The sequence below is a fragment of the Medicago sativa genome, chromosome 1 (genome assembly GCF_051527215.1).
Source record: "Medicago sativa cultivar Bolivia chromosome 1, Bolivia_mono, whole genome shotgun sequence".
Classification (NCBI taxonomy): domain Eukaryota; kingdom Viridiplantae; phylum Streptophyta; class Magnoliopsida; order Fabales; family Fabaceae; genus Medicago; species Medicago sativa.
The window spans coordinates 80,189,511-80,213,426 of NC_140749.1; the positions used below are offsets into that span (position 1 = coordinate 80,189,511).

A 23,916-nucleotide genomic window follows, 5' to 3' on the forward strand; every position below is an offset into this window, starting at 1 on the left:
CACAGCATTGTTTTTAGTCAAAATGACAATGGGAGACTAGAAATTGCAAAAAGGGGACTAATCTCAGGTACTTAAATCGAGCAAACGAAATTTGGAGGGCCAAATAGAACAACCGTAAAATTTGGGGGACTAAAATCAAGCAATTAAAAATTGGGGGCCAAAGTAAAATAATTATGAATCCTATGTGCATAAAATTGTATTTAAGAAGAATCATCTACAAATGTTTTTAATGATCTTACTATTACAAATCTACAATATAAACAAATCAGACCTTTGTCAGAAAAATAAATAAATAATAATCAGGCATCTTCTATTCTCAAGTACACGTGGCATGGTTCTAGGCTTTTTTACAATTAATTAATGATACTAATTCAAATATTTGAAATTTGAAAGTACACATGGAAATGAGCTTTCAACAATATGAAAATTAGTTTTCAGTGCATTCATATCTTCAGCGCAGCATTCAATTTTTTAGTATCATAAGTGTGAGAGATAATTTTTCGGTCTCCTAGGGTTTCCACCTCCTAGGGTTTCCTAGCGCCACCCTCCTTTGGGCTGTGCCGCACCTGGGCCGGATCTTCCTCGTGAGAAGCTGCTCCACATCTGATCCGCGATCTAGATGTTTCTAAGTCTGGTTATAAACTTCTGCTTCACAGACGTCTGTATGCATCACAAACCCTAGTCTGTCTGTTTCCAGTTTATGCGATTCAAATTGTGTCTTCTCTGTTTCCTTGTTTCCTCAATCATTTCCACGTTTGTCATCTCTCTGTCAACCGATTCAATGGATCCCACCAACCTGAACCTTGACGGTCTCACCTTGTCTGAGGAAGGTCTCGTCCTCAACCTAGAGTCTGAACCCGAAACCGCTGCTGTCCTTGAACACTGTCTCATAGGTCGAGTCCTGGCTGATCGCGAGATCCAATTTGCCTATTTCAGCGAGCGTATGTCTCGTGCATGGAAGCCATGCAAAAAGGTCACGATCACCAAATCTGTGGCTGATCGCTACTTGTTCCAATTCCACCATAAGGTCGATGCTGCCCGTGTTCTTGATGAAGGTCCGTGGCTTTATGATAACTTTCATATTGTTATGGATCGTATCTCCCCAGGTGTTGTCCCGAGTTTTGTCCCGTTGAATCATATCGAGTTCTGGATTCAGGTTCACGGTTTACCATTTGGTTTCATTCAACCTAAGGTAGGTCAAGGTATAGGGAGTTTTCTAGGTAACCTCAAAGTCTATGATGGTCGCAACACTATCCATAGCTCTTATATGAGACTCAAAGTTGCTATCGACGTCACTGTTCCATTGAAACAAGCATGGCGCGTTCGTGCTACCAATGGAGATTTTGTTAATGTTACTTTTAAGTATGAAAAACTCGGTGTTTTTTGTCACAGGTGTGGATTGTTGGGACATACTGACAAGGTGTGCCCGGACTTGTTTGAGCTTGAATCTGATGATGGAGTCCGTAACTGGGGACCGCACCTAAAGCCTACCTCACAAAGAATTGGCACCGCTGCTACTAACCGTTGGTTACAGGACCCTATTCCTGCCACCATGTCGCAACAAACTCCTCACACAGCTGCTGCTCCTACTGGCCGTACCACTACTGCTGAAGGCACCGGAAATAATGCAAATTTTAATGACCGTATGCTTGCTTTTCAGTCTCAACTCACTGCTATGAAACAAGATGTGCTTGCTGCCCAAAATGCAGTTTTGGCTAAAAAAGGTAATGGTGTGAATTCTGTTTGCAAGGTGCATCTGCTGGCCTCTTCCTCCACAGGTACAACAGCTTCTAGTCTGCTTCCAGACCGTCCGTTGGTGCTCGGTTTACCTGCTGTCCCATTCTCCAGTGAATCCGCTGCTGAGGTACAAGAGGAAAGTGGCTCGGACTTGAAGAAAAGGAAGCGTATGTTGAACCGTCAGAATGAAGTACCATTTGCTGCTGATGGGGTTGTGGGAAATGATGTAATAAGATCAAATGTTAGTCATGGGGGGGGGATGATGATATGTATGTAACTGCTGGTCCTATAGATGATGAACAAGTTGTTATGGCAGGCCCTGATGATCAGGCCTGCCTAGGTAAATGAGTCTAGTAGCATGGAATTGCCGGGGTGTAGGTAGCCCGAGTGCAATTCCCGACCTTAAGTACCTAGTCCGACACTTCAATCCGGATCTTTTATTCCTAAGTGAGACTCTAGCTCACCGAAATAAAATTGAAGAACTTCGTTTTTTGCTTGGTTACGACTCTTGTTTTCATGTAGACCGCACCGGTAGATCCGGGGGTTTAGCTTTATTTTGGAAAAATCTTTGCAATGTCAGCTTGTAAATTTTTCTAACAATCACATCACTGTTGAAATTGTTAACAACACTCTTGGTAATTGGCGAGTCACCGGCTATTATGGCTATCCTAACGGAGGTCGTAGAACAGCCGCTTGGAATTTTCTTCGACAACTTTCTTCTCAATTTTCAGGTCCATGGTGCATTTTTGGAGACTTTAACGACAGTTTAGATGCCAGTGAGAAAAGGGGACGTAACTTCAGACCCCATTGGCTTATAAATGGCTTCCGTCAAGCGGTAATTGATTCAGGTTTATCTGATGTCCCGATTGAAGGCTATCCGTACACTTGGTTTAAAAGTCTTGGTACTCCACGAGCGGTGGAAGAAAGGTTAGACCGTGCCCTTGCTAATGATTTATGGTTTCATATTTTCCCGAATGCTACTGTTGAGACTCTTGTGGCACCTTCCTCCGATCACTACCCTATTCTTGTAAATGTTTCACCTTCACCTCGGTTACATATTCCTAAACGACATTTTCGTTATGAAAATGCGTGGCAATTAGAACCGGGGTTTAAGGAACTTGTTACTAACTCTTGGCAGGTTTACTCGACTAGTACTCTTCTTCCAAAATTATCTTCATGTGCGGAGGACATGTGCGAATGGAAAAAATCTCATTGTCACAAATTAAAAAAAGATATTGAAATTTGTCGCAGACAATTACACGAAACACGACTAGGAGCTATTGGTGAGGATCAGGTCCGTATGCTTGAGTTAAGAAAACGTATGCAGCGTTTATTATCCCAAGATGACGCATATTGGAGACAACGTGCGAAGACTCATTGGTACAAGGATGGTGATCGTAACACAATTTTTTCATGCATCCGCCACATCTCGGAAAAAGGTAAATCGCATAATCTCTCTTGAAGATGATGTAGGTAATAACGTCACTAGTGAACAAGGTATGCAAGAAGTAGCGCGGAATTATTTTGTGAATATTTTCCAACAACAAAACAGTGAATTATCTTCTGTAATTGATGTTATTAATACCTCCATTTCTGCTATTGATAATGATACACTCACGGCACCTTTTACAAAGGCTGAGTTTCAAGCTGCTATTTTTTCTATGCATCCGGACAAATGCTCCGGCCCCGACGGATATAGTCCGGGTTTCTACCAACACTTTTGGACTCTATGTGGTGATGATATTTTCAAGGAATGTTGTGGCTGGTTAGATACAGGACAGTTTCCACCTGATTTAAATATTACTAACATTGCACTTATTCCTAAAGGTTCTACGCAGGTTAGCATGAAAGATTGGCGACCAATAGCACTATGTAACGTGCTATATAAAATTATATCTAAGGTTTTAGCAAACAGGTTGAAGAACGTGTTGTCTCAATGCATTTCTGATAACCAGTCTGCGTTTGTTCCTGGTCGCTCCATTCTAGATAATGCTATGGTAGCCATTGAAGTTCTACACTTCATGAAAGCTAAGACACGCAGGGAAGATAGGTATGTTGCTCTCAAACTTGACATTAGCAAAGCCTATGATCGAATGGATTGGAATTACTTGATGGCTGTCTTAAATAAAATGGGTTTTCATCAGCGTTGGATTCAATGGATGCGTATGTGTGTAGAGTCAGTCGATTATTCTGTGCTTGTTAACGGTGAACAGGTTGGCCCTATTATTCCAGGACGTGGTCTTCGTCAAGGGGATCCTCTTTCCCCCTATTTGTTTATTATTTGCGCAGAAGGCTTATCAGCGCTCATCCGAGATGTTGAGAGGAGAGGAGTCCTTACAGGAACAAAGGTTTGTCGTCAAGCACCTTATGTTTCTCATCTTTTGTTCGCTGATGACTATTTTCTATTTTTTAAAGCTACTGAGGCGCATGCACACATTATGAAAAATATACTATCCACTTATGAGGTCGCCTCGGGTCAAGCGATCAGTTTGCCAAAATCAGAGATCTATTGTAGCTGTAATGTCCCTAACGAGCTTAAAATCACTATCACTGACATTCTTGGAGTTCAGGTTGTTCTGGGCACAGGTAAATATCTGGGCCTACCTTCTATGATAGGTCGTGACCGAAAAGCCACCTTTGCATATATTAAGGATCGAGTTTGGCAGAAAATCAATTCTTGGAGTGGTAAGTGCCTCTCAAAAGCAGGTCGTGAGGTAATGATAAAGTCTGTTTTGCAATCTATTCCCACTTATGTGATGAGTATTTTTCAGCTACCTAGTACTTTGATCGACTCCATTGAAAAGATGATGAATTCTTTTTGGTGGGGCAATGGTAAAACAACGCATAGAGGGATTCATTGGATGAATTGGGAGAAGCTGTCGGCACCAAAAGTTCATGGAGGTATGGGTTTCAAAGATCTCTCTGCTTTTAATTTAGCTATGTTGGGGAAACAAGGTTGGAAATTTATTACGGAACCAGATTCTCTTGTTGCTCGCATTTTTAAAGCTCGTTATTTCCCGACTGGCTCCTATCTCACGGCTACTGTTGGACATAATCCGAGCTATGTTTGGCGTAGCATCATGCGCGCTAGATTTATAGTACGTGGGGGAGCACGTTGGAGCATAGGCTCAGGTGCTACCATTCCCATTCTTAATGAACCTTGGTTGACGAATGGGGAGTGCATTAGCAGTGATATTACAGGTGCTCACTTCGTTCATAATTTCACTATTAATAGTTTGATGAATCTACAAGATAAAAGCTGGAATGAGCAGGCAGTTAGACAGGTCTTTAGTGTGGATATTGCGGATAAAATACTTCATACGCCACTTATTTCTCAGGTCGAGGAAGATAGACTTATTTGGAAGGCAGAAAGGCACGGACGTTACTCTGTACGTAGTGCCTACAGGTTATGTGTAACAGATTTAATTGATTCTTCCCATTTATGGCGTCCGGGGTATTGGACTGGAATTTGGAACCTTAAAGTTCCACCGAAGGTTAAGAACTTAATTTGGCGCATGTGTCGAGGATGTTTACCGACGCGTGTTCGTCTGTTAGACAAAGGTGTCGCATGCCTTTTAGAGAATTTGTCTGCTGAGTTATCCCAACGTCTGTCAACTGTTATGTGGAGTTTGTGGAAACACCGCAATCTTAAAGTTTGGGATGATGCTACAGAAACAAGTGCGGAGGTTGTAGAGCGTGCTAGGAACATGGTTACAGACTGGCATCTAGCGAATGAGCTGGAAATTCCTACATCCCACTCGTCTTCTCAGCAGCCTTTGGCCGTGAATATGGGGACCTCCAACTCACGCCAACGAAATAGAACACTGTGGCAGTCCCCTATGCCAGGTAGATACAAATGTAACATTGACGCAGCCTTTTCTTCTCATCTTAACCGCACAGGTATTGGCGTCTGTGTTCGCGACTCGGAAGGTACGTTTGTTCTGGCTAAGACTTTTACATATCCCTGTACTGTTTCAGTAGATGTGGGTGAAGCTTTAGGGCTGCACGCTGCACTACAATGGTTGAGTGACATGGTGCTCGATAATGTGGACTTTGAAACAGACTCTAAGTTAACAGTTGATGCCTTCCAGTCTACTCGCAACGACTTGTCTGAATTTGGTTGTATCATATCTTCCTGTCGTTCTTTGTTTCGTATTTTATTTTCTAACTCTAGGGTGGAGTTTGTTAGGCGACAAGCCAACGCGGTGGCTCATACTCTTGCACGAGAGGCCACGTGTTCCGCTAGTTCCGCAGTTTATTATGAAATACCCAATTGTATTGAGACTCTTATTATCAATGAAATGCTATAAGCATGTTTCCTTCAAAAAAAAATATCTTCAGCGCAACATTAAATTCTATAAAAAATCATACTCAAAGACTTTTTTACCTATTCAATTGGTTGTACCACTCACCATTCCTTCTATGAAAATCAAATTCAAACCTCTCCATATCTAATCATTCAAGCACATAAGCTCTCCATAACTCTGCATTCAAAGACTTTGTAAATCTTTGGCCTATATAAGGCACGTAAAATAAACCTTAGAAATCATTGCCACTTTTCTTATGCTTCAATATCAATAATTTCAATTTCAATAATGTTTATGCTTATTCTTATGTACCCCAACTCAATTCGATAAGTAACTCGCCCGATTGATTTCGTATACGCCCAATTTCTTTTGATTGGTTATAATCATATAAATCACAACATTATATAGAGTGGTGGCTTTCACTTCCACTCAAATCAGATTTGATTTTTATAATTCAAAGTGCAACCTTGCTGTAATGTTTGAAAGAAAGATTAAAAATAAAAAACGTTTTTGATTTTGTTTAAACAAACCAAAATGAAATATATTATCAGAAACATTTTTTGAATTGGTGGAGGTGCGTAAAAAAAAAAGAAAGAATTGGCAGGGGTATTTATGACATTAATTAATTAAGAAAGAATAAATGGAGAAAGTATTTTACTAAAAAAAATGGAGAAAGTATTTTTTAGGAAGGAGATCCAAAAAGATGGGCACATTATTAACAATTAAAACTAACATTTAAACCATTAGATTAAAATAAGATGAAAGGTAGAGATTTAAAATAAGTCTATCAACTTACTCTTGGAGTCAATATATGCATCCTCATTATTTATATATAATATATAATTATACATATTTGATCACAAAAATTATCTATTTAAAAAAATTAATTCCTATAAAAAAAATTAGAGTCAATTACTCTAAGTTGTTGGGCAAATATGAGGTGTTCAACACATTTATGTAGTTGCCCTTGATCTAATATATATGATCCTTCACACTCTCCTTCTATGTCTTATATTTTTGTTGGAGTATATAAATATAAATACTTGCCATTTAAAAAATAATGTGAAGTTGATAGAGAGCTTCAAATTCAAAGATGAAAACTTTACGAAATAATATTTATTGGAAATTATAGAGAAACTATACCTACAAAGGAATGTTATTGGCCTAATTTGCATTTGATAGTTTTCTAATTCACATTAAAGGAATTTTTTTTAAGGATAATTCAGATCAAAGCAATATTCGTTCTTCTTCATAGATAATTAATATGCAAATCAAATCGTATTAAAGTCAAAGTAACAGATTTTAAATTTGGCTAAAAAAACTAGCATTATCTGAATGGTACATAAAATTACTCTATTCAGAGAGTAATTCAAATTTGGCGACACTAAATGACAACGATTATAATCAAAGGAATATTCTCTATATCTGATAGGAAAATAGTAGTGACATAGCTGAGTATTCTTTAAATTTAATATTTTTTATTTAGCTGTGTTTCCACTTTATATTTATTATTCAAGGTTATTATATTTGGTTTTACTCTTTTTATTGAGCTTCAATGATAATGTGAAGTAAATATTTTTAATTTGTTTGACCAAGAGGGAGTATCAAAGACATTAGTGTTACTGCTACCTTCTACAATAGAGAAGTAGAGAAGAGTGATATATGAACCCCTTAATAAGGCCAGTTCGTAGAAGTATAAGTATCAACTGAAATATGGTATTCTGCAAGGTCAAGGACATGCAACCAAGTCCCTTTTGTATTCTTTACTATCTTTTTTTTTAATTACAATTTACTATCTTTTTGAAATCTAGGAAAATTTTATTTATTTAAAATCTTGATTTATATTTTAAACAATGTTCTTATGATGTATTTTAAACAATGTTCTTAATATGAGTCACTTCTCGGATTGTTTATATTAGTGAAATTTATTTTAATTGTATTTTTGGTAGAATGCAATGTTTCTATTTTAATAAATCGATATTTTTTGGTAGAATGATCGATATCAGTATTATTTGTTTTCAATATCTTTAATGGAACGTAAATGCAATTTAATGTAATTGATTCATTTTAATATTGTTTCGGCAAATGGACATGTTCTAGCAAATCTTTATTTTTAAAATTGTCTTTAGCAAGTTAGTGCACAACAATATAATATGACGAAACATAAATGCATTTAATTTTAAGTGATACTTTCTCATTTCCATATTTGAGGTCGATTCTATAAATTCAGTTTTACAATTGAAAGTGTCAAAGTAATCCTTCTTTTGTACAGGTTATGATCCATGTTCATATTTTCTACTACTAATAGGCAATTAAAAGTTTTTCTAAAAATAATCTTTCACATTTTCTTTACAATATTGTGTTTTTGTAGCCTGATAATATAATGAAGTTACTTATGGAACAATTTTACTTAACATTGTCGTTGCTTACATTATTCATGGTTATAAGTACTTATGTTATTGTAGTCTTATTGAATTTCATTTGCATAAACTATTTAAAGTATTTAAAGTTTTATGTACAATAGCTAATTAATTTCTTGACAAATACATTTATAACCATGATGCTGTAAAGTAACTTTACTCTTTATGTTACAAGTAGAAAAGTGACTCATATTAGAATCAAGTCAATGATACTGATGAGAGCTTTTACATTTTTGTCACTGGAATTTCCAATTGATTTGGACAAGGTTTACTCTTTATGGTAGAAGTGGTCAGTTAGTTCAAACATTGGACTACCATACAAGTTTGTTTACGGATATATTTTAAACTACTAAATGAACTATATATGAAAGTAAGTGAAAGACAAATAAAGGGTGCTTGTGGGAGCAATATCGACATTAGCGCTACTACAACGAGATAACGCAATAGTGGTAGGGTCCAGAAACAATGCTTTTGGCTTGCATGCTTCCATCAACAATAGTAGTTGTTGCAGCTACAATTTGTGGCCACAAACCGTTATAGCACCCAACATTAGGGTTTTCAGGAGAAATTTCTCAAATCATTTTTCATTAAATTGTTGTCTTTTTTTTAGGATATGTATGTCTATTTGAACCTTTTTATGTTCAAAGTTATATTGTTTTGTACTATAGGATCTTTAATTATTAACTATGAAGGACTCTTTAATCTTGATGTATTTTTTTAATTATTATTTATGTTTACTCTGTACTTTATTTTTAGTCTTTGCAATAACGGTTGTCATGTTATCCACTATACTACCAGTGATAAATCTAACCAAAATTTTACGAAGGGGCATGGTATATAGAAAAAGCAAAACAAATATTTACGAATATGATTTTTACATCTATTGTTGTTGGGAAAACTCTATGCGTAGTTACCATAGAGATTGAAAGTGTCAAAACAAAAAAAATAAATATAAGTATCAAGTGATAATTTTGTCTTTCATATTTCTTCTAATACTTTTAAAAAATAAACACATTTGGCATAACTAAATCTACATCATTAGAGTAGCTAAACATAAAAATACACTATCTTATAAAAAAAAAACTGGGTAGCCAAGCCTCCGCCTATGTATACGGTTATATCATTTAAAGGTTCAGTGTTATGCGATGCTATATGTGATTTAGACATAGATAGAGGATTATAACAAGCCTTCAATTAAACTTTTGATGCAAGTAACCTTCACTAGAAGATTGTATCTACGAATATAGATATGATGGATCTGGTTAGATGTATTCCTCTCTCTATTCAATGTTATACTTTTGACTACCTATGATCATTTTGTTAGTATATCTCTAAATTTTGATATAAGTCTACTATTGGTGTGTCTTTGCATGGTGCTAATGATGGTGCAACACATGGACAAGAAGGATAGATGTTTTGTCTACATCATATATAGTTTTTTTTTCTTTTATTTTTTATTGAATAAATTTTTCAACAATTTGTTAAACCAACACATGACGTTAAAATGCAATGATGCCATTTATAATAACTTTACTCTTATTAAGGTATGATAGATACAATTTTGTTGAACCTGGATTTAATTTATGGGTATGAGAGATACATATTTGAATTGATTATACTATTACCTTGAATAACTCATAAAAAATTAATCTCAGGGATTGAGAAAGAATATTTCAGCTCGACTTTTGTTTGTAAGTCAACCTTGAATAGTTTACTAATGCCTTTTTGAATGTCATTAAGTGTTCACGTACGTATTTCAAACCACAAGTTAAAGCTTTAAAAAAAGATGATTTATGATAATGAATTTTTGAATGACAGAAAGTGGGACCGCGATTCTCTGCAAGCAATAAAAGCCTACAATCATGCAGTTGTACGATGTGGAACGATGGATCTTGATTGGATGGTGCAGATTCAAGCTCAATATTTTTAATAATAAAATAACAAAATCAACATGCATATTCTCTAAACTGTTCGATCTCGATCGGGCGTTTTAATTCGTCCTAACTGCATGTTTTTATTGACATCGTGGAATCCATTTTGCATAAATTGTTCAGGTATTCCCATAAGTTGAGGCTAAAAAAGTGATGCATATGCTAATGAGTTTTTGATTGACAAAGTGTTCAGGTGTTCCAAACCAGAAGTTGAGGCTTTGAAATGATATCATGCAATGCTAATAAAACACAATGATTAGACAGTTGAGTTATGCATGGAACTAGAATAACAATCAATGAGTTGGCCATGAACTTGCTTAGGGCAACTGCCGTGCATGCGACAAAATTCTCACACCAAGAATGAATATGGTACAAAGTGATCCTGGATTTGAAGACAATTTGGTTTGAGCATGGATTTAATATTTTATTTTACTTGTGTACATCTTGATTCAAATTCTACAACATGCCTACAAATCTATATCCATAATCAATTTCATACACGTTTACAATTCTGCAACAAACTTGTGTGTATTAACAGGTAATTGTCAAGTCACCAAATATTAGAAAACAATCCAATTCACTATTTCTTTACATATCTTAGCCTTCAATTTCAAACAAATCACAAAATCTTGGTTGCCATCGTTCAAGTGTATTTGGGTTGAACAAACGAGCCTACTTTGTTTTTGAAACAATATTTGAATCTGATTTATTTCACACCATTCGTTAATCCCACAATGACATTAATGTCATAACTACAATTGTGTTGTAAGTAGGACCCAAATAACTCTCAAATATTTTCCATTTCCTAAATAGCTCACAATATACATCGTATATTTTTTTTAATTACAAATGTTAACTCTTTTTATTTTAACAAGGAATTGGCGAAATGCAAATAACAATAATCACCCGTGCTTGGCACGGGCTCCATACTAGTTACTTAAATTTTAATGGGAGGTGTGATCGTTAGTAATGTGTTTAATTCTTTGTTGACCAATTTATAATTTATTGTGATGTTAAAAAGGAAGTTCAAATCCCTAGCCTTTCACCATCTCAAACCCTTTCGCCAAAATCAAAAGTTTTTTGAAATTAAAATTATTTGAGATAGTCAATGTCACAAAAAATATTAAATGATCTAGTCAATGTATTAAAAAAGATATGAGACGTTACTTTGCACCTAGAAACATCTTTATTTCATTATTTCATTATTTTCAAAAGAATTTAAAATATGAATTAATTTTGTCTACAGAGTTATGTATGGTACCCGACAAAACTTAGGAGTAACAAAGAATTTTGAAAAATTTTGTCAAAAAAAAAAAAGAATTTTGAAAAATGTTTAGTTAATATAGAAACGGGTTTTTCTATGATGTGCAAATTTGCACATGATAAGAAGTTTAAAATAGAAAATTTGTTTTGAAACTTGTATATTTTATATTAAATATAAATTTTTTGAATAAATAATTGTTGTTTTCTAAAAAAAAGTTACTATTATTAGTTGTTTTAACATGTGTAATGTTGCATATGTTAGATAAACCCGAAAAAAAATTATTTAACTTCAAAAGAAAAACAACTAATATAAAAGAAAATCATATAGGTACGTAACTCAACCAGCTAGCCGATGGGAAAAAAAAGTTAAACTGTGGAGTTTGAAACTCAAATGGGAATTTTTTTTTGGGTTTTCTTGTAATCATATTGATGGTTCCATTGTCATGGAAGAACTTTGGGTAGTTCACATCGGACTAAAGTTAGCTCTAGATTATTGTTATAAGAAGGAGATTGTTGAGTTAGATTCGCAAGAAGCCCTTGAGCTTATAGTGAAGGGGTGCGGTAGAAGACATCTTTTTGTTATCATATATAATTTTTTAGATTTCTTGGTTGTTTGTTAAGCTTGTAAGTTACAAGTTTTAACATGTCTATCGTAAGGTTGAATAGGTCGGATGGCCTTGAGAATTTCTTTGTAGTTCCTAACTTTGCTTCATGTGCTATGTTAGTTGATAAGAGCTCTTTCGAGCTCGGACATTTCTCCATCAGAGTTCAAGTGTGAGTGATTAGTCTCACGTCAAATATGGATGAACTAACTATTGAATATTAAAGAAAGATGGTTCATATATCCCGTATCTTAATGATTTGTATAATGATCATGTGATGTTTAATCTCTTAGTAGGCATATATTATTAGTCCGTTGTTACTCTCGACACTCTATGAACTATCCAACAAACTTGTCTTTCACATTTATGCAATATTTCAATTTGCACCGTCACTTATGAACTTACCTTTTGTCAAATAGTTCTTAGATTTAGATTGCTTTGCCAATAGAAAATATAGATTGCACATTCCCCACCCTTTTATTGAGTTGCAATACACTCAAAACCAGCATGGATCTTTCCTTACACCCAATCATCTCTTTTTATTCATTTTCCCGGTGCATCTAGAATATATTGTGAATAATAATAAGCAAAATAATAGTGCATAATTTCGGATTTGACATTTGACATTATGATAATAAAAGTTTTTTCTTTATTTCTAAGGAAACATTCATTGGAAGAAGTACTATTAATTTCCACCTCTCATATTCCTCACTCTCCTCATTGAGATTATAGCATCAAAATGTTACTCTAAGCTTTCATGTTTCATATGAAAAGGGCATTCACACTCATTTCTCATCTCACATTCTAATCCACCAAGTCCAAGTTGTCAAAACTCCATCAACTCAAAAACTATTTTCTATCTTAAGAGTATTTCTTCCTCCATATCTTAATTCATGCTCCATGCTTCCCCTTCTCACCATTTACCACCTCCTTCTCTTCCTCCATCATCATGGCCTTCAAAATTTATCAAGTAATTCACATTCTACTATGGCTATCCCTTCTATTTTTGCTCTTTCATCAGTATTACAATCTCAAGTACTCAAAGATCTACAAGAAACAAATCATACAAGCAAGTCATCATTCATCACCCTCTCATCACAGCAGAAAAGTTCTAGCAAAAAAATTTCACTTCTCTCCTTTCTTTAAGCATCATCATCCTCAAGGTTTTGCAGTGCAGAAGGATCCTTCAGACACAAAGATCGATCCACGTTATGGGGTTGAGAAGCGTCGTGTGCCTACTGGTCCAAACCCGTTACACCATTGATTGAATTCTCAGTTTATTTTTGTGTTAACCCTCTGATTCTCAGGGGAACGAGGTTCTGCCTGGTAACACGATGCTATATACTAAATTAATATATTTTTTTTTTTTGTTTTGTTAACTTTCTCTTTTTGATCTCCATCATTGTCTGCTTATTGATCGATATTAATGAAACCAGGGACCAGAATTGACCATAATACTTTTGTGTAGTATCATACTATATGATACACTATTGCATGAGATATTGTACAGAAAGTAAATAGTACTACTATATGCATTTTCATGTTTTCAGGGCATTCAAATTTAATTTGGTGATTATTATGATTTGGTTATTTCGTTAATGTAAAGATACATGAAAGTGAACAAGAAATCATTATATTATTCTATAATGCGTAGGTGAGTGATCTCAACGAAACATAACTGAGACGGCACGGCACACATTGGGAAGATTTCAGTTGGAGCATAATAATTAAATATATATGATGAGTTTGGAAGATTAGCTTTGAAGATTAATAAAATACATTTTGTGCATTCACGTGATCATAATAACCCTACTGGTTATATATTAGGCACATGAAGACTTCATCCTTTTTTGGATTCATATCATCATATACATTTTTCTACTTTCTATCTCACAGATTACAAACTAAAAATAACAGATAGTTTTTTTTTAGGGGAAAAATAACAGGTAGTTCATATAAGAAGCCAAAATAAAAAAAATGTGTTTAATTTTGATAAGTTTTACCGTGTTAATAAATTACAATCAATCATATATATTTGAGTTTATATTTTTTATTGATCTAACTATTATGATGTGCAAAAAGTATTTATGTCAACCATGTATATAAATTAAATTTACAAATAAACACTTAAAGGTGTTAGTAAGAGCTTAACATTGACCTCAAGGTGGTAAAATGACCATTAGTGCCACTATGTTTAATAAAAAAATTCCTCCTTCCCCATTTTTAAAAAAAAAAACTTATTATATAAGTTTTTAAAATTAGGCAAATGATAAATAGAATAGTGAGGAGATACTCAACCCATATACAAAAATAACAAACATTGGGACCATATTGAAACAGGCGACCCAAACTAATCAAAGATGAGACATTTACCAACATACAATCTACGTTTTTTTAGAGAACCAACATACGATCTACGTATTGATCACTCTCATATAATTATATTGCATTAATATGTAAAATAAACTTGACTTATCCTTCTATAAGCATTGTACAATTAACACCCTTAACCTTCCAAGAGAATGTTTAACTTGGTCCGATTAACATGTTATGACTCATACATATGGGACCAAATAACAATGCAAATTAACACCCTCAACAAAAGCAACAATTTTCCATCTTGTTTTGACATGTTTTTCACTCACTCGTAGTTTGAATTGGGTTTATATATACATGTTGGTAAGAAATTATAATTATGCAATAAGTTAGGCAAAGGTTCAATCCAAACTAAAAAAAACCCACATTTTTCGACAAAGACCAAGGCTATTAATATTTTTTTCATGTAGCAAGAAAATAATAATAGACGAACAACAGAATGGTTCATGTGATAAGGGACTTGGACCCCTTACACAAGTGGTTAGAGGTTCGACATAAATTATTCATTACTAATCGAAAGTGAAAACTTCATACTAATAGATAATATGGTAACCAGGAAACAATAATAGAGTTTAATTGATATTAGTATGTTATTTTGTACTCTTAACATTTTTTTTCAATGATAAATTTTAGTATGTTAATTGTTATATTAGTATTTTTTTTGTCGAACACTAGATATCTTTAACTTCTTAATTCATTTAGTCTCTTAGTTCAACCAAGTGAGCTACGTATCTCTCATACTATGATATCTAATGTGAGATTTCAAATTTTCATTTCATACAATCAATTTCAAAATACACCTACCAAAATAGATCAGTGGTGAAGTAAAATAATACTAATTTTTTTCTTGGATTAATGATATTTATACAACCATTTTGTGATAATTTTTAGTGCAACATTCTTTTTTTTTTCTTCCTCTTTTTGTTGGTTAAAAGCAATATAGGAAGAAAAAGAAAGAGTAAGTATATAATAAATCGGTAATGCTTGTTCTCTCGAGAAACTTTATGCCGAAATCATCCCGACCGCTTTGGAAGTTTCTTTTTTGTAACTGTAGCACTCTCTCAATTTTATATCTAACCCTCCATGATTTCCATCCATGCATATCTAATGGCAGCAATTCTTTCGCGAGAGGTTCAAGATCTTTTAGTTCGTTGTCAATAATAAATATATGAGAAAGAAAGTTGTGCAAAAAAATTTCACAAAATAAAATATTTTCTCTTTTGTTCAATGTCAATGAAATTAGTTTAAATCCTTTAAGTTTATAATAATATACCCATCAGAAGAAGAAAAAAAAAATCATGGTTTGACTGCATACATTTTATATTAAGTGAATCTAGAAATAGGCCAACAACCAGCAACTATTCTCCTCTAAAAAAACCAGCAACTATTCTAAAATCGTTAAGTAAAAGGAAACTAGTGATGTCTTATCTCCAAAGTCTTTGTAATTTTTTTAATTAAAAATAGGATTTGCCGACTGCCCCATATATAGCAAACATAATAATTAGTGGGTTCATTCTTAAATAATCAGCAAGCCACGTCTTTGTCAAAAATGCATTTTCAAGTTTAGACATTTAACACTTGTAGTGGATCCACTGCCACTGTCAATAGCTTTTCCTATATGATGAAATCAACAAAGTGCTTGATTACAATTTGTACATAATAACCTACGAGATAGAGATAGATCAGACACAAGTATCTGCGACTGCAAATGAAAGGCCACCTGATCAAAAACCACAATGCCCAAACCGTGTGAGACTTTATAATATAGTTTTAAAACTCGGTTCGGTCATCGACTCGATAGGGGTATAGGGTCAATGAGTTAATGGTCGAACCAGTGAGTCACTGGTTGAACCGCATGACTGAACCAAATTAAATCGGATAACTCGGCTAGATGACTCGGTCATACGATTAAATTTTATAGATATTTAATCATATTAAATCGGATTCAACCGATGACTCGGCCACTTAAAAATTAAAAAACTGACATATTAAAAGTATATAGCAAACTAGATTTATTTTTTAAAGCCATAGAATGTCAAGAAATAACAATTATTCAATAAGAAATAACAAGTTATTTTATAATTTTTTCTTAAAATACAATGCTTTATAAGTTTATTTTATTTTTAAAAGATGCTTTATAATTTTTCTTGACATAGGCATTGTAATTGCTCGTTCCTAAAACATTTGAATTGGGCTTATTTCACAAGCCCATCAACAAAAAGTGAAAACCCTAATTAGCTGATAGTTGGAACAACATCATCCCAAACAAAAGCCGCTGCACAGCAAGTTCAAGTTTTCTTTTTCTTTCTCTGTTTGTTCTTCTCCTCTCCTGCTGTCCATTCAGCTGCAAACTCAACCTTAAGAAATAAAACTAGCAGCTTTTCTATTTCCATTTTTTTTTCTTTTAAAATCCCTTTTACGGTTGGATTAAACGCATGAGAGAGAGAGAGCTGAATGAATTCAGCAGGGTGCGATCTGCTTCCAGACTTTTCTTCTGTTTCTGTTTTTTTTTTCTTTTCAAAACCAAGCATTGGACCAGCGGTTCTGTAAACCGGCCGAGTCACCGGTTTTGGCCGGTTTTAACCGAGCCATTCCGGTTTGCACCGGTCCAATTACATAACCGATTCATTAAGTTAACCGAACCGGACACACCACCGGTTCACAGTCCAACCGGTCCGACCGGCCGGTCCGTTCCGGTTTTTAAAACTATTTATATACCAAATCAAGCACTTTTTTTTTATAAATAAAATATGAAATTATTAATGGTGTGTAAGTCTTGATACAAATAGGTGCTAATAGTCATGAGCTACCAATAATAAATTTGATTCAAGTAGTAATATATTTTGATCGTTTAACCAAGTTATTAGGGGTTTGATCTCTGACTATTGCGTGTGCAGAAAATTCAATTGAGAGAGGAGAACCATGTGTTCCACAAATTTTCGGACAAAGATTAACCACTATTGATCGGCGCTAAAAACTTCGACTCTATAACATGTTAAAAAAAATAGCCCTATGGACTTTTCCTCAAAGTAAACCCTATCTCCTTCAATATGGGTCTGCTTAGATAAGTAATGAGCGGCCAAATTATTCCATCACAAATTATTCCATCATTTAGTAAGCTTGAACAAAACATTCTGGAATGAACCTAGTTTTTCTTTATACAATTCACCATTTCCCTCCAAATGTGTTGGTTCTACTTATCTTCTTCGTAGATGCTTCTAATTAACTTCTCACAATCATATTCAACATTTACGATCCTGAAACAAACAATATTGAACCAAATCTACGGCGAAAAGTGGTCCAATTGCCTTATGAATAATTGTAAAAATATGTGGTTACAATTTACAAACTTATTTACAGCCTAACCACTACTAAACTCGTGCATTACTATGTGATTACAAGTGTTATGAATGATATTTACATATGATCATCCAATTGCCCAAAGAAAAACAACAAAATTGAATATCATAGGTTGTTAATACGTACGGTGTTACAATTCGGCGACTGAGACTTAAGCAGCACATTTGGGGTAACACTTCTATGACTTTAAGTTTGGTGACGTTGTCTCTATCTCTCTCATAACCAATAATTCTCACTCAGTTAAAATACACTAAAGTCACCAAAATACAAAATCACTCAAGTATTTCCCTACATTTGGAGTGTTATAACTGATTTTCCAATATTTTTTAATTGAAAAATGTTTCATTGCCGTAAAACTTTGATTTGTCGATAAGACTTCAATATTTACAATTATTCCATCATATTTCCATCATTTCTTCATTTCCTCTTGTTTTATCCTATATATTGAAAATAAAGTAAAATGTAATAAATACAAATAAAACATAAATAAAAACATTAAGTTATTAAATAAAATATGCTATAAAAAAAAATATACAAAATATCATGTTATCAACTATCAATAAGTTTCTCCATCCTATTGAAGTCCAATAAGTCAGTGAAACTTTCTTTTTATCCTATCCAACAATGCGTATTTTCTTTCCTTTAAAATTTACAACTGTAACTTGAATTTTAGCACTCTCTCCACTACTGGCCCCACCTTTTGCTTTCACGCTAGTGAACCTAGTTGATTTCTCATTGGTCATATGTTTTACCTTACGTTTAGCCCTAAATTCTCTCTCTATTTTCTCTTGATTTATCGCGTCCAAAGATAACATGCAATGATGCAAACAGTGATCTTGATCTTGTATTTTCCGGCCTTGTAGCTACCTTCTCTGGTAACTTCTGATCTCTATGCACAGACTGCACCACCACTCTCCTGGATCTCAGACTCAGTGACTTCTGCACAACCCTCCACGACCTCCCCCACGTACAACACAAACAAGTGCAATCCTTTATATTCCACTTTGTAGCATCTTTCTTTTAGAGCAAACATGCATGGTCAACAAAGGTTGCTTAAACTGCAAGAGGTTATTCTTATCAATGTTCACCATTAGACCAATCTGATTGCTAGTAAAGTGAAGTATTATGGCATTTAACCAAAATGGTGTTTTCATACAAGAAAGAGATCCATATGATCTGAAATTCAAAGGAAAAAAGATAAGTATGATAAACTATTGTTTCAATGAAAGACCAACTTAAGTGATACTTAAAACATAATTAATGTTTTTTTTTTGTGTGTTAAACATAATTAATGTTTGAAAGAATTACAAAATACTACCTCCGTCCTTAATTATATTACCACTTTTAATTTTCTTAATTCTCGTTATTTTTTCAAAAGGGTCATATAATTAGAGGCGGAGGTAGTACAAATAAAGAATAAAAAAATAAATCAAAACAAACAGAAAGGAAAAATTGTGCTAGGACTCCACTAACTAAACTTAATGTTTTAAAAATTGTATCTTTCATGTCAAATTAATCATTTATTTTTGAAAAAAAATAAATGATTAATTTATGTTTAGTTAAAAATATAATAATTAATGTTGGATCAAACTTTTTTTGAAGAAAAAAAGGAAATTATTTTCCAATAATTATCGGGAGATTTGAATTCCGTCTATTGAGGTTAAAATGTCAAGTTTTTTTTTTTTTGTCCTTGTGAGCTTAACTCAACTGGTAGGGACAATGCATAATATATGCAAGGTCTAGGGTTCAAACCCCAGCCACCACAAAAAAAAATGTCAAGTTTTTACCTATTGACCTCTCATAGACAATGTTAGAGTAAACTTTATTATTTTGAGTTAAATATGTTTTTTATCCTTATAAATATTTTAATTTTTCGTTTTAGTCTCCCTAAATTTTCTTTTCGGCTTTTAGTCATTAAAAATATTTCTTTCGATCGCCATTTTTGGTCCCTACTTTTTTCAAAATTTTGAACTTTTTCGCAATCATGTTTACAATATTATAAAAATCTCTTCCAAAAATATTAGAATCTTTTAACAAAACATGAATTAAATATGAATTTTTATGTTTTTCGCGCTTAAAAATTCTTATTATATTATTATTTTGAAGAGATTAATAATTTTTTATGTTTTTAACAGAATCTTTTTTGAAATATAAATATTAATAAATTCTAATTTCTTTTGAAGAGGTTATTATATTATGGGTAAAATATGCTTTTCGTCCCTGCAATTATAGCCCATTTGAATTTTCGTCCCTGAGCTTACTAATCCTCCCATTTCGTCCCTGTAAAAGTTAATCACTTGAAATTTCGTCCCTCTCCCTTTTTAATCACTGCCACGTCAGCAATTTACCAAAATGGCATGGGGAATTGACTAAAATACCCCTGGCTTATTTTTTCCTTAAAAAAATTTCAAAATTTTGAAAATTCTTTTTTTAAATTAAAAAAATCTGAAAAAATAATTAAAAATCATAAAAAATTTCAGAAAAAAAATTAAAACTGAAAAAACTGAAATTTTTCGGAGAAAAAATCGTAAAAAAAAATTTGGGAAAAAACTGGGAAAAAAAATTTTGAAGGAAAAAAACAAAAAAAAATAAGCCAGGGGTATTTTCGCCAATTCCCATGCCATTTTGGTAATTTGCTGACATGGCAGTGATTAAAAGGGGAGAGGGACGAAATGTCAAGTGATTAACTTTTACAGGGACGAAATGGGAGGATTAGTAAGCTCAGGGACGAAAATTCAAATGGCCTATAATTGCGGGGACGAAAAGCATATTTTACCCTTATATTATTCTAAACATTCATAACAAAACTCATTAAAATATTTGAAGGGTATACTTGGTCTGACATAATAGCATGGATCAAAAGTGTGGATGGAAAACTTCTAAGGGACAAAAAGTCAAAGAATTTTTTTTTAGGACTAAACAAAAATTGAAATATTTATAGGGACCAAATAAATATTTAACACTATTGTTTTATATTATGTTTGTTACCAAAAATCTTACTTGAGTTTTTACAGTGGTAAATTACATTATTAACTCATCAAGGTAACATCTAAAATAAATTATAATATGTTAATGGCTTTTATGATTTTCTTAATCGAGTAACATATGTATGCAGCGGCAGAGACTAATCTTTCGAACTGGGTAGGATCAAAATATATGACATATCTCCCCTTCAGGAGATTTAACATTGGTAAAGAATATATTTTTAGAGAATTATATCAAACATAATATTAATAATCAAATTTTTAATTATTAAAACGTAAAAATTCATTATAATTTGAACCAATCTCATTAGAATAAGAACAATATTAGTCAAATATTTGATGGAGGCATTTTCCAAAAAATTACAATGAAGTACTATGACATTTTTTTTAAGGAGATGAAGTACTATGACATAAATATACTATTATTTTATTGCAACAAATTATATGTAAAATTGATTATTCATAATTTAATAACTGTAACCGACACTCTAGAGGTTTTTTTTACTGGACACTCTAGATTTTTGTGGTTTTTTATATTTACAAAAGGTGATTTATAAAAGAGATATGTAATTTGAACAACCATTTGTATGACAACATATGTGACAACTATAGATTTATAAAGAAAAGTAAGTATTGACACGAAACCAAAACAATAAAGAGAGAAAGTAGAAAGATAATGTGAATATGATAAAGAAAATTGTCACAAAAATTGTTATAAAATGGTTATACAAATATCATTTCTCTTCATAAAATAAGTGATGTACCTCATTTTAAACTATTTTATTCTCTTTTTAATATTTTCAAGCACTTTTTATTTCTTACTTTCCTTTGACCAACGTCAAGCATATAAACCCATTCACATTTGACCAACCCCAAGTATATAAATCCATTCACAATATCACAATCATATGACACAATAGATGGATAGTTTGAGTCGTTTCAGAGACCATCCTAGCACACCAACAATTTCCATCAACATCACTTGTGTTTCTCCAATGGCATCATCACTTATTAATTCCCCAAAGATGATTATAAATAAGATTAACAAGGCAATTATCTCATATATTATTTGCCTCAAAACAAAGAAGCTGGAGGAGTTATCAACGAGCACAAAGAATATCATCAAGAAAATCAACAGGGCAATCTATGGCCAGATTTTGAAAATGAAGAAGAAGCAAGAAGATGATAAGTGCTTGTGGAAGAAGACCATACTGATGGGGGAAAAATGTCAACCATTGGAATTTCCAGGTGCAATTTTTTATGATAGTGAAGGGAATCAGCTTTCTGAGCCACCAAGGACACCAAGGAGTAGTCCTTCAAGTTCCTTTGAGTAGCCTTTGTCTAAAATCAACTAAATAATCTTATGTAAGGTCAAGAATAATACAAACTCCATGATCTAAACAATCTTATGTTTTAAATCATGAGAGCTATATTAATAAAAATTGAAGTGCAATTTTATAGTGTCTGGCTATTTATTCTTAATTTTTTTGCATAGTATTTTTGTTTGATTTGTGAAATAGTATGATTTAATGGATTGATCTAAATTATTCAAGTTATCTATCAATCATACTTTTCAAGCATGTATGTGTACGGGCATATTTGGGGTGGATCAAGGGTAAGATTAAATTAGATCTGATATTTAAAATCAAATCTGCAAAGCCTCATTTTCAAAGCTAAAATTAATAAAATCAGATATAAAATTAGCATTTTATAAATAAAGATCAAATCAATTGACTTTATTATTAATTTAAAAAGTAATATCAAACGAAATCGATTATAAAAATATGTCTTAGACCTCCATATGTGTTGGGTCGTCGGCCTTCCATTTTGTGTTAGCCCTTGATTTTGATTACCTAAGTACTATCACCGTCTTTAACAAAACCTTGTTCAAATTTGTCTTAGACCTTCATGTGTATGTCGTCCATGGCGTGTGGGTGTAATTTTAATGGAATAATTAAATGGTGCTGAATATTTAAGACTAAAAAGATGTATATATGCACGGTTACGGTACTTTTTAGTACAAATTTTAGAGACAAAACATTTTACGAAGCGTTTGGTCGTACGTTTGGATTCCTTTTTACCGTGGTTTTAAGAAGCTCATACCAATACTATTGATAAATTTATTTCGTCAACACCAAGTATCGAGAAGTGAGGTTCGAATCCAAATGGAGAATTGCACGATCAACTCTACGTTATATATCATATCAAATGTCATGCAACCTTTTACTAATTGAATTGTACTTGTTCGACAAAAAATAAACTATAACCGCCCATAAATAAATTTAAAACACCGACCTTTTTATGAATGTCAACTCACAAATATATTATTCTATTTTATTTGAGGTATTGGAAAATGGAGTAATAAAAACTATAACCCTCTCTTGACTAAAAAAACTAACCACTCAAAAATAAATAAATAAATAAATAATTATAACTCCTCTCTCATTTAATACCGATCATATCATGATAAGTTGGTTAGCATTTTCCTTATAATAAATTACACTAGCATTAAGGACACACACTCAAGTCGTGGGATGAAACAAATATGGTTGGAAGGAAAGATTGACTAAAAACGACCGATCGAATTCTTCGATAAAAATTAGTCATCGACAATAAATAAGTGTTACTTCACATAATTACTAAAATGATATTATCAGAAATTAAAGCAACATCGCTGCTAAATTTTGATAATTTCGATTTTAGTCCAAAATTGTTTGTTTAAAAAAATATTTTGCACCTAGAAAAAAATATATACATTAATTATATTTCCTAACATAAGGACGAAATTATGACCAACATTTATTGTTTTTTGGTCAATAAGTCTAACCTTTTACGATGTTTGATTTGAAAGTCTTTTTTTTATTATGAAAATTGATTTAAAAGTCAACAACGCTTCTTCTAAATAAACTAATATTCGTATCTTAATCTTATTATTG

The 23,916-nt window shown here is 32.9% G+C and overlaps 1 protein-coding gene across 1 annotated transcript; it reads left to right on the forward strand.

Moving 5' to 3' along the window:
• The first annotated feature begins 781 nt into the window (after positions 1-781).
• LOC146957951 (uncharacterized) lies at positions 782-6,047 on the forward strand. The gene is made up of 3 exons (XM_085751345.1): positions 782-1,978; positions 2,318-3,128; positions 3,211-6,047. The coding sequence occupies exons 1-3, from the start codon at positions 782-784 to the stop codon at positions 6,045-6,047; spliced, it is 4,845 nt and encodes a 1,614-aa protein (XP_085607471.1).
• The last annotated feature ends 17,869 nt before the right edge of the window (positions 6,048-23,916 follow it).

Bases quoted from the DNA above. Each gene is read 5' to 3' on its own strand.
- LOC146957951 (XM_085751345.1), top strand. From the start codon at position 782: ATGGATCCCACCAACCTGAACCTTGACGGTCTCACCTTGTCTGAGGAA. The intron at 1,979-2,317 runs GTTAGTCATGGG...TTGCAATGTCAG, and splicing joins ATGATGTAATAAGATCAAAT to CTTGTAAATTTTTCTAACAA. The intron at 3,129-3,210 runs GTGATCGTAACA...AAGATGATGTAG, and splicing joins GACTCATTGGTACAAGGATG to GTAATAACGTCACTAGTGAA.